Genomic DNA, 12,780 nt, shown 5'->3' with positions numbered 1-12,780 from the left:
CTGCGAAAGTGATCGCGATCGCGATCAAACATCAAAGTGAAAGTAATCGCGTTAAAAGCGACGCGCTGTAGCTCTAGGCTGGCCTGGTAGCACTTTTTGGAGCCCTCTCAATAAGTCTCGCCAGACCAGCGCATGCGCTGGGTCAGGCGAGACCTAAAAAGGGGTTAGAGTTAAGTGGGAGAAGGTTGACAAACAGCAATTTATGTGAGAGTGATTAAGAGACAAGACCCGCGGATCCTTCTAAAAGCGTTAAACTCACTGTGTTCTTCTATGTCCTCTTTTTTTAGTCGTGCATAAAGCCCATAAGAGCAAAGCAATGGATGGTTTAACCATGCATGCATCGCTGCCCAAAAATAACTTAAATTAGCCCTCAGTAAATACCCATGCTCCATGGGTGAAATAGTCACTGCCAGGCTGGTCTATAAGGAAGTGCCAGTCACAAGTAAAGCGGAGATTAGATTGAAAGATTGGGAGCACTTAGAAGTTGCAGACAAACGAAAAGACAGCACGGTCTTCCGAAAAGTTGTCAATCTTCTTTTTTTTCAATTATGAAAGGCCACAGGCTGAGTCCCTTATTCAAGTTCAAACCTGGGTTGGACGCTTCACAAAGGTTTTGGATCCTATTTGCCTTGAGCGAGTCTCAGTTGAAATTGACGTAGTAACATATGACCAAGATGCTGCCTTTAGTTTGAGTGAATCTATCGACGTTGAGGACGTCATTCATGCAATCAATAGGAGCCCCCTGGCAAAGCGCCTGGCCTATATGGAGTTCCAATGGACCTAGTCAAAGAAAATATATCATTCTGGGCCCTCTGCTAATAAATGTTTTAAGAGCAGCTATTGCAGGCTCAGTATTCCCAACGTGGAAGGAGGCAATTTTTGTCCAAATATTTACAAAAGGCAAGAGGAATCACCCAAGTTGCTACCATCCAAGCTCATTATTGGACAGCACAGTAAAGATCTTAGGGAGAGTTCTATTTTTAGGACTTGAGGTGTGGGCAGAGGAAAATAAGATTTTACCCGATATGGAGTTCAGCTTCTGTCGGGAGTTGGGCACAGTGAAGCAATGCCTTTTTCTACACCTCATTATTGAGAAATAGGTCAAGGCCAGGAGACGTGGCTTTTATGGATTTCTCCTACGCCTTTGACACGGTGCACCACACCAAACTGTGGGGCATAACGGAAGGTCTGGGTATTGAAAAAAGCCCTGGTTAATTGGCTTTGACCATTAAACTGGCATACATTGGCCAAGGTAAGTTTCGATGAAATGCCGGCCTGTCTACCAAAATTAATTCCACCTTAGGTGTTCACCAGGGCTGTGTCATGGCCACCATTCTATTTTTAATATATATTAAAGGCCTGAAGAGTTACCTGCATAAGATATGCCTCCGATTGGGAACCACCCAGTTCCAGTACTCCTACACGTGGACGACACCATTCTAATTTCAAGATCTGCAAACAGGCTTCAAATTCTCCGAGATGCCTTTGGCACTATCATGAATGATTTGGTTCTTAATACCAACCTAACCAAATCATTCATGATGAAATGTAGGCCTAAAAATACAAAATTCAAGACATTTTGTTGCAGGGTTGCAAATTTTACATACTTGGGCTTCCTTTTGATGAAGCCACAAACTGGAATTTTTTACTTAACATAAGGGTGCTCCAAGTCCAAAGGTCCATCAACTTCGTTTTTCATTTGCATCAATACTGAGCCATAAAACAGTGAAGGAGCTAGTCCATATTTATTAGAGCACAGGTGTGGTGAAAGGGAGCCATGGTGCCGGGGTATGAGGGTATGCAAATAGTGAATAGTTATAAAAGGTGGAAAACAGCTTTAATCATAGGCTGTCCCACAATCGTCGTCCACCTTTACGTGTCATCCTGAAGTTGGATTGGGCTATGTGGAAGATTTTAGCAATCTAAGTCCCTTTTATGGTTAGGAGAAATCCTGAAGCAACATTTTCAAGAGCTATAATCTCTGACTGGCTCTGGATAATATGGCTGCATAAATCAAACAAGCATTTACTACACCAAGGGTCCCAGAACTGTTCTCTAAGCCTGATACTATTGTAAATCATTCAAAAGATATAGTCAAAAACTTCTTTCTTAATGTTCGCCATAAGTCCGGTTTGGAAGAGATACAGAAATTACAGTATGGAAGTTACTGTTGGCTACTAAATTTGTCACCTGCACCAGAGCTTTATTTAACTGTCATCACTAAAGTAAAGATTTATCGTTACCTGATTACAATTTCCCATGGCCCACTTTTTATTGCCATTTTCAATGCAGGGATCTTGGTTTTCAAATCTTTCCATGTGTCCCTATGAAAACGTCTCAAAGCAAAGCACAATTCATTTTATGCTATTTTGCACTTTGTGTACATCTCACCAGTAACGCTTTTTAGTCCCTATCATACAAAGAAGCAAATAGCAGACAATAGAAACAAGCTATTATTTTCTTGCAAGAGTTAGACTGTCCGCGAGTATGTCATGCTGTGACTTTTTATATAAGATCCCCATTGAGTATGAGGAAGAAGTACGGAGCATCTGTCCGTCATTTAAATGTTTCTCATTGTTGTATGTAGTTTTTTATTGTTACGTGACCGAAAGAGTGTCCTGAGTGTTTTTTATCTTAAAACTGCTTGAGATTATTTTTTATATATTACTGTACTTATGTGTTCTGCACTTATGCACTTTTATGGCTATTTTAGTCAAAGTTGAATTGACTAACTGGATTCACTGCTTGAAATTCTTTGCCACCAAAGTGGTCACGTAAACCTTTGTAGACAGGTTGTTTATAAGATGTAGTTTCTGAATACAGCAACAGAATAGTTTCTGTTAGCCAGACGTTTTGTCAGGTAACACAAAGAAGCCTCTTTTGGTATATAATTGCTTCATCACATATACAAGTAAATTAATTAGACAAAGTTAGGAAACTAACTCTTCAGAAACTCTGCCTACCTGTAGGACCTTTCCATTTGAGTGTGAGCATGAAATGGGAAGGAATGAGTAAAAAAAAGTGTGTTCTCTGGAAACTTCTATAGCTGTATAAGAATCATGAAGGCTGTTCAAAATAGGTTCCCTTGCTGAAAACACTTTTAAATGTACACTAATGTACATTCCTCCAAACCATAAAAGTGACTTAGATTAATTAAATCTTCCACATATCACAATCCAAACTCAGAAAAACAGATAAAGGTGGACAAAGATTATGGTACAGTCTACGTATAAAGCTGTTCTCCACCCTTTGCAACCATTTGCATGCCTCCATACCACATCACCGTGGCTCCTTACTGCAACAACTTTGCTCTTATAAATATGGACTGGCTCGTCCACTGGTTTATTATGGCCTAGTCTTGGTGCAAAACGAAAGACGGAGACGATAAACCTTTGGAATTGGAGCATTCTTAGGTTAGGTAAAAAAAAATCCAGTTTGTGGCTGTATCAAAAGGAAGCCCAAGTATATAACATTTTGCACCCCTGGAATGCAAAACATCTTGGAGTGTCTGTGCACTTTACAAGTCTCATTTAATTCATTTACTAACATCATGTTTCTAGAAGTATGTTTGCATGCTTGGAAACACAGAGATCACCTTCAAATTTCATGTGTTACCCCCACAGAGAAAATAGGTGTCCCTGTGTTGAAAATACTCAGGAGACGGTGTTCTGTTGTAGTAGCACCCCATCTGTCATCTCTCACAGCTTGTGGTGTGCATGCAAATACTTTCCACAGGGCTGTATTGTTACTCTACCCGCTTGTGAGAGTGTGGATATGTTTTAAAAAAACGCTTTCCACAGATATTTGAGGACTGGAGTTGGAATAGTAAATAATACATCTTTGGGGGGTTTCAATGTATTCTCAGAGTTTCAGGGGGAGCAAAGAAATGCCAGAACAATCAGTAAGAATGAACGGAAGGGAGAATTTCAGCATCAATGGTTAGAACACTGGCTCACAACCCACCAGGTTGGAGGATACCAAGACTTATGTCTGGAAAACTACAAGGGTTTTAGGTTTCTATGTGGAACTTTCCTTTTCCATGTCTTAATGCATCTGCAGTGTGGATGAACAATATCTGGCACTTCTATGCTATATTTAAACTTTTAGCTTGCTAAAGAAAGGTAGAGAGCAAAGGAGAGGGTGTGACAGTCAGGGAGAATAGTGAAAAAGAGGTTTGGAGCATTTATAAACTGGGCAGACTGACGGAGAAAGAGGGGATAAAATTGGAGAGAGAGATTTCAAGATATACGTATATATATATATATTCACTGAAAAAACCATAGATTTCACACATGTTATAGTTAGCTGGACATTTTACTGATAAAAAACCAATGAAATTCCCCCGTTATAGTTACTGTAGGCAACTATAACTCACGCGACCGCAATCCTCTGCTGATGCTAATACTGTATTTAGACACTTATTTGCCCATATCTTCTTCCATTAAATTTTAGCTATACATATATTACAAATATTTTTTTTTCATAAAGACACATATGTCATCAGCAGAGGATTACGGTCGCGTGAGTTATAGTTGCCTACAGTAACTATAACGGGGGAATTTCATTGGTTTTTTATCAGTAAAATGTCCAGCTAACTATAACATGTGTGAAACCTATGGTTTTTTCAGTGAATTAGCAAGGTTTTTTAAATGCTATTTCCTAACTATAACGTGTGTGAAACCTATGGTTTTTTCAGTGAATTTGTACGGTTTTTTAAATGCTAAGTTACTTTACGCCATTTGTGGCGTGCGCGCCCACTTAACGCAGTTCGTTCCGTGCACGGTTTTTATCAACTTTAATAAGCCCTGTACATTTGGTGGCCTTCGGCCACCAAAAGCACAGGGGGTGAGGTCAATGTGGATAGTGTTTTTTTTATTTCGATTTTATAATTTCATGTTGCCAAAATTACGTTTTTTTTCTCTATTAATAAGCCCTGCACATTTGGTGGCCTGCGGCCACCAAAAGCACAGGGGGTGGGGTAAGTGTGGATAGTGTTTTTTTTATTTTTATTTTTTTACCGTAAGCGTACGGTAAGCTTACTGTAAGCGTACGGTAAGCGTACGGTAAGCGTACCCCGCGAAATTGCCGAAAAAAAAATAAAACCGTTTTTGCTCTTGGGGGATGTTTGGGGACTCCCTCAACATGACTATGTGGGAGGGAGTTGTCAAAACAGCCCCGTAACATGTTTTTGGCCATCATGTTTGATAAACAACACTCAGTGCGAGAGACAAAATGGCGGACGCCGCTTCCTGGTTTCGGCCGATTCGAATGTTTACTAAGATCTAAGAGCCAATCAGAATCGCGCTCGCGCACGCCACCGTAAGCTTACGGTAAGCGTACGGTAAGCGTACGGTAAGCGTACCGTAAGCGGGCTCAGATATATATATTGATTTAAAGGCTATTTTCTCAGAATCTACTGAACAGATTTACACCAAACCTACAAAAGGCACTTCCTTGACCTAGGGACTACCTCTCTGCCAAATTTCTAGTAATTCTGTTCAGCCGTTCGGGCTGTAGCTCGTTCTAAAGGTCCTATGGAAAAATGCATGGGAAAAACGCGTTTTGGGACCCCCCTTTTATCTCAGCCCCCGCTTGACGAATCCCCCCGAGACTTTCAGGGTAGGAGCGGAGCGTAGCGCCCCACCTATTTTGAGAAATTCGCGAGGATTCGTCGACCGGCGCCAAAGTTATTCAAAATAGAATGTTGAGGTTTTCCTATGGAAACGTGGTCCTAACTATAACTACCTACTGGCGACCGCCAGTAGGTAATATATATATATATATATATATATATATACACATATATATATCCTTGCACGTTATTCGCCAATTCCCCCGCTTTCAGCACAGCAGCTGCATCCGCTGTGCTGAGAGCGGGGAAATAACGTACAAGGAGAGTTTTATGTTCGCCGCTCCGCTGTGATTAAAGAACCCGCGACTGGAATAATCTGGGAATTGTTGAAGCACCCCCGCCCAGAAGCGTAGTCCATCACGCAGGAAAAACTGCTGGGACGCGGCCGGACCGGAGACGAGTGAGAGCGTCTACGAGAAGACTGCCCAGGTGAGTTTTGCCCTGCGCCTGGCATTCATTCAGATTGAATGTAGCAGCAACAGCGTTTGGCCCCACACTGAGTCTTTATAGATTTTGATACTCACCTGCAAACACGGACATGTTCAACGATGCTGAACGTTTACAAGCAGCAAAAACCGTTTTTAAAGAGACAGCACACAATCCAAGGACAGAGGGGGACTTTCAATCCAGCAGAGACCCTGAGAACCTTAGGGGATTGTTCACTAAACTAGAGAGAGCATACGAAAAAGAGATAGGAAAGTGGTGGGAGGCTACTTCCTTACAACATTATCCAGACGTGGACAGGATCCAGAGGGGGCTGAGGATATATACAGTCCCCTCCTCTGAAAATCTGGATCCGAACCTCCTGAAGGACTGGGCAGATTTCACCAAGGCCTCTGCGAGGGGCATGGTAGAGATCCGTATCAAGTATGCTGAAAGCGACAGGGTTAAAATGCTTGATAAAATCAACTATATTGAGGACAATACAGCAAAGGATACAGACAAAGATCAAATTGAGACTCTAAGAACACGAATGAAAACAAGACTGGTAGCTTATGAAAATGACATCAAGTGGCATAAACAAAATTAATTTGCACAGGACCAACACGATTATGAGTGTGGCAGAGTTCTGACCTTTGCTAAAAAGTACGACGCACCCTGCAGAGCATTGCAGGAATCAAGGAATGTAGTCACCACGTCCATGCAGGACACTTCGGAGTCAGAGGCTGAATTATCAGAGACAGAAACAGCCACAAGAACAGGTGGTGGCTCCCTGAATAAGGAGCTGAATTTTCCCAAGGAATATCATTTGTTCAAGGAGTCAAGGCGCACATTCCCACAGAGAAGCTGTCCCCCGGAGCAAGGAGGCGGAAGACAAGGTGAGGAGGGCAATGCAACAAATCAGGCTTTCGAACCCCGAGTAATGAGGAGGAAGCAGGGCAACAAGAAGAAGTGAACAATCTCTCAATTGTCAATCTCTCTGAAAGAATTCTAACAGCAACAGAGATAATGGTGTGGCAAAAGGGATTGAAATTTTGCCCCACAACAGAGTGGGATTATGCAACAAAAAGCTTTGACCTTTATCAGTATATTCGCAAGTTGAAACTCAAGAAAATGTTTACCTTGCACCCCAAACCGAAAGGAGTACAATAAGAGCGAACAACGACAAGTAAAGACATTCTCACCAGAATCGACTTGAAGACCCTAACAGCGATGCATAATTTGCAGGAATGCCAAAGGGTGATAGATGTCGCTAGCACGGATGATGCCACTGAGTTACTAGAGCAGTTGGGAATCCACCGGGACAGCGTAAGAAGTACATTTAAACCCAATTCTAAGTTTATTCCCAAAACAACGCATGACGCCATTGATTGCTTTCATGAAGCCGTGATTAAAGACCTGAATGAATTCCGAATATCTGGCATTCCACCTGGTAATAGAAGGAAATACAATCTCACAAGAATGCAATGGGAGTCTGTGAAATCCCTTCGGGATGATCCCACACTAGTAAAGCAATACGACAAGGGGGGCAACTTCGTTGTCATGTCTAAAGAACTCTAAGAGTAAAACATTACGTCTAAAAAAGCTATACTCAAATCAAAAGAGAGGACTACAACAGGAGTGTTGTGGCCTTCTTTGATCTTTTGCAGGAATGGAGGTCGAAGGGAATCTTGGAAGAAAACTAACTGCAATTTATGAAGGTGGATTATCCGTTCCTGCCGATATTTTATCACCTGCCAAAGGTGCATAGGAGCATGAATAACCCTCCGTGCCATCCAATTGTGTCCTCCAAAGGAAGCTTAGTGGAGAAAGCTTCAATTTATGTTGATTTGTTTTTGTTTCCTATAGTGAAGACCTAAGTTTGTTTATCCGGATACTACTGACTTTGTCCGTCAAAACCAAAATATCACCTGGGACAATGACCTACTATTGATTACGCTTGATGTCACAAGCCTCTATACTAGCATTGTACATTCAAATGGTTTGTTTGCATTGGAATTCTTCCTTAAAACAAGACCGTTGAAATTCCAAGAACATAACAAAATGCTTTTACAAATTGTATCATTTTGCCTGCATAATACCATCTTCCTCTTTTCAGGACAATTGTATTTACAGACACAGGGGACCGCCATGGGCACGTGGTCCGCCCCCAGCTACGCGAATCTTTTCGTGGGCTGGTGGGAGAAGCAGGTTGCCTGGACGAAGTAAAATTAATCCTGGGTAGATAAGATAGCCCTGTGGACCAGGTATGTAGATGACCTGTTTATTGAGGGGACCAGTACAGGTTTATGAGTAACATCAGTGAAAGCGAAATCCTGTTCTTGGATCTCTTAGTATTTTTGGCAGATAACAAGCTATGTACTAAGCTCTACCGTAAACGTACGTCAGGAAACAGTTTTACATTCCTGAAGTCAGCACCCGTGCAATTTAATCAATAGCATAACTTGTGGGGAGCTGTTAAGACTCAAACTGAACTGTTCCCGCCCAGAAGACTACCATGAAGCTGAAAGAGAGTCCCTGATGATAGGCTATTGCGTGGAGCAGTTAATAAGGTCAAAACCAAGGAGAGACAGGAGTTATTAGAAGGCAGACCCCACATAGACATGGAAACAGAGGATGACCAATCCATAGTCAGGCTGATTTGAACCTTTTCTGCAGAGTCACAGAGGATCAGGGACCTGACCGGAAGTGCTGGAATATCCTCCAAACAGAGGCATAATGGGCCAACTGATACCTGATAGATTGGGTGTCACATTCAGGAGGAGTACCTCGTTGAAGGATATTCTTGTGCAGAGCCACTTTGAAGAGAAACCCTGCGGTAAATCTAGTATTACGGGGTTCTTCCTGTGTACTGCTTGCAAAGCGTGCAAGAATTGTATGGGAGAGGAGTTGGCCTAACGGCTCTGGCGGTCGACCTCGAATCTGGGGAACCGGGTTCGAGTCTCGGCAATAACGCTGAACATCTTGTGATTCTGGGCAATTCACTTAATCTCCCCATGCCTAACAAAAATGAATGTGTCCTCATGTAACGCAACTGGTGCTATGTAAAGCGCTCTGATACCCGATACCTTCGGGTCAAGTTCACGCTATATAAAACTCTGTAAAAAAAAAAGAAACGGTAAAGGACTATGTAGTACCAGGGAAGACAGAGAGGAGGCCCATTAATAAGCTGCTAAAGTGCGATTCCAATTTCGTGGTGTATTGCTTACTCTGTCCATGCGGACTGCAATATATTGGAAGTACAATACACCTGGCGAAAAAGCGAATCCTCCAGCATAAGAGGGCGATTACTAACCAGGACAAAACCTAGCCCGTCGCGAGACATTTCCCCATGTTACATGAAGCCAGGAGTGATACATTGATCTACTATTATATATATATGTATAGCACAAGAGAGGCCAAGCGAGTCAGAGAGCACACACAAAAGAGCACACGGCTCCATACTGTGACCCAATGCTAACTAGCAGTCTTCATGAAGAGCAGCACTCAAAATCAAACAATACAAAGTATATGCTGGTCTTGTTCTATTTTTTGTTAATTATTTCAAATTGTATTTTCTAAAATGTCACTCTTTATCTGTGCTTGAATACATACTGTTGATGCAAGCACTATTTAACATTTTTAATCATTTTAACAGGGAAAACGGGAATCCAAAAGGCTCCCCAAGAAGGAAGTCACAATCAATGTTCAGAAAAGCTTTCAAAAAATTGATAGTGATGGACGAATAACAGAGAACTGTGCCAAGTAGCATGGATCTAAGAAGCCTAGAAGGACTTAATACTGGTGTGCACTTTATTACCTATATTTCACTTGAGAAGAACTGAAAACCCTAACATTTTCTTCAAGGAGTGCTATGATAAGCTGCTGAGTGCCTTGAGTGACTTGTTCTATTGAACAGTGGCTTGCTGCAAATGCTATTTGACACCCAGTAGGATGACAGATGTGCAACCTGCGTACATAGACAAGTAAGCATGGATTTGTGACAGGCTTTTACTTTTTTAGTGTTATCTTCTGTATGTGCGGGAAAACATTTGCTTTACTTCAGTTCATCAAAGAGCAGCAAATCCAATTCACACCAACCATCATTGTCAAGAAGCTCAATGGATCAAAAAGTGTTTGAGATATTTGATTTCTTTGGCCTAAACTATCTTGCTAGTTTTGTTTACCTTCAATTCACTAAATCCCCTCCATGATGGCATTTATTGAAATTGAATCTCAAATTGTGTTGTGAAGTTTAAAGTATTCCGATGTCAGTAATTATATATGTTAAATCAAATGTCTTTGTTTATTTCCCGCTTTAATTCTATTTCAATTCCGAAAGGGCTGTAGCTTTGCATGCAATAGTACTGATACCACTAGTTGATTTTCTAATAAGCCTTTCACAGGTAGCTTGTGTTACTGAGAACCAATAATATTGTGTCATAACTTTTGGTCCAAACTGCTTTAAATGATTATTAGCATTTGCTGTTGACTATTCCCAGCATTTCTTAGGTACAACAGCTTCAACTGAAGGGCTAATGATTATGTCTAAGTCAAACGAGGTTGATGTCCTGACTTCTATACCATAGATTAGAAACATTTCCTTACCTCATTAAGTAAATTATAGACACTTATTTATCTTGTACATGTCCCGGACTCTGATTTTGGGACTCTTGTAGAACCATTCCATTGCTGGCAATACGACAGTCAGTTTACAGTCTTTACAACCTTCTTTGTAGAATTGTTATACAGGCCCCTCTATCCAAATGCCTTTATATTGTCCCAAGGTACTTTCTGACGAGCTTAGGCCAGCAGCAAGATTGTATTCCTTTGTTTGCACACATGGTGTGTAGATGCTATCATTACACTGATGGCAGTGTTAAGCTACTTCATGGGTATGTTCCAAATTATGCCTAAGACAAGTTGAACTGTAGAACTACATAAAGACTGCCCTTGCCTTATGGCTGTTTGAAGCATTTATTTCTACATTTTAAGTTATTGTGTATTAAAGACTGCAAAATATTTAGTTTTGCAGTTGCCTTTTGTTCCTTACCCTAGCAAAACATGCTAGGTTATCTCACAGAGCAGGCCCAAAGTAATGCGATTACACGCATGCCTGATTTCTGGAATAGTAGGAAATTACAACTGTATGGAACTGCTTATTGAATGTAGTCCATCTTGCTATATTAAAGTAACAGTCATGCTACAATTGACCAGTTAACTGGGCGCGAGGCTTTTTCGAAGTCTAATTTTAATAAGGCTATGTAAAACTGAAACGCCACCAACCAGGTCTTGTTTTTGGATAAACAATCCAGGCAATGTGTTGTTAAATTGGCCTTCTCAAAGACTTGCACAGTCTCATAACTCAGCTATATTCATTGTTAAGGAATCAACTGATAAACCTGAGTACACCTTGACACAAAAGGGCTAAAACAAAATTACTGATCTATTGAGCACCTATGTGAATGTCTTCTAATCCGCACGTGTACAGAATCTGTTAAACAACTGTCCATGTTTGTATTTGCCTTTTTTCACCATCTCTGCACCCGTACAATCACTTATGAGATGTAGTCCATAATATTTTATCAAGTAACAGTATATCGAATGTTGGTTATGATTCACTGCTGTACCCCGCACTGTCCCCATCAAGGTTCATGTTTCAGAAGAAGTCTTTTCCATGAGGGGAAGCACTAATGCTGCAAATCTATGCATTGATAAAATATTTGCTGTGTTTGTTGTACAATTTCTTTAGAAATGAACAATGGCCACTCTAAAGATATCTTTATTTATTATGCTCTCTTTTCATTTTTTTTTTACAATGCATGTATAGTCTGTTTTTTATTGTGCATGTGCTGGGCTGAAAGAGAATACGTTCCTTGGCCCTTTCAGCTCTGATACCATGGGTGCATTGATTATGCATTCCTGCAGGTCAGCGGCACCATTGTTGGAAACACACTGATAAAGTCACAATATAAACCCACTTGCTCTACGTCTTCGGCAAAGTTGTATGCAGTCAAAACTGTGAAATAAATGAATAACTGACCACTAAATTTAGTATTAGCAGAGCATTACACGATGCATGTCATTCTCAATTACTTTACTGCTTTATCCTTTGATATATGTTTCTCTGCTGTTTGAGATAAGTCGACTGTGAAACTCAAATATTCAGATTGCAAAGACAATTTCTTAATGACTTAATTAATTAAATGTATCAGTTATAATTAAAATATATTTAAAGCTCACATGCAGTTGTCTTCTGTGTGGCATTCCATATTATTATCTACTGTGTATAAAATAGTATTACCTAATTCACTCTTAAGTTCACTGTCATGCTTATGTTATTGTGAATTTTACCCTAATATAGAATCTGGGGATGTGCTTCCTTGTAAAGAGCCATGGTGTCTTAATGTACACTTCAAAAAGTATTACTGGTTACAACCTTGTTTAGGATGCAATGTACATGTTAAATAAATAACTTACTGGGTGTGCGTGGTTGTGTGTGGATGTGTCTGTGTACACGCACAAGTGTATATGGGTTTGTGCATATCTGTTGGAAAGGAGAAGGTGTGTTGGGATGTACTTGGCTACTTTACCCTAAGCAACACAAACGCTATACCATGCAACTTATTTTGTTTTTGGCAAAGTGGGAGTTCCAACATAAATTAGCAGTTCTCTGGCCCCATCAAACTTGCAGTTTCTTCCCCTCTATTTAGCACCAGGAGCAGCAC

The 12,780-nt window shown here is 40.8% G+C and overlaps 1 protein-coding gene across 1 annotated transcript in view; it reads left to right on the top strand.

Annotated features, from left to right (window-relative positions):
• BAALC (BAALC binder of MAP3K1 and KLF4) overlaps positions 1-12,294 on the top strand; it is a 354,530-nt gene extending 342,236 nt beyond the window's left edge. The window contains exon 3 of the mRNA XM_085605129.1: positions 9,711-12,294. Coding sequence (XP_085461255.1) covers positions 9,711-9,821 — 111 coding nt within the window. The 3' untranslated portion in view covers positions 9,822-12,294. The remainder of the gene's footprint in view (positions 1-9,710) is intronic.
• Positions 12,295-12,780: the final 486 nt, after the last annotated feature.

Source organism: Triturus cristatus, chromosome 5_1, assembly GCF_964204655.1.
Source record: "Triturus cristatus chromosome 5_1, aTriCri1.1, whole genome shotgun sequence".
Taxonomy (NCBI): domain Eukaryota; kingdom Metazoa; phylum Chordata; class Amphibia; order Caudata; family Salamandridae; genus Triturus; species Triturus cristatus.
Note: the sequence above shows the minus strand (reverse complement) of the source record. Positions and strands in the feature narration are given on the sequence as shown.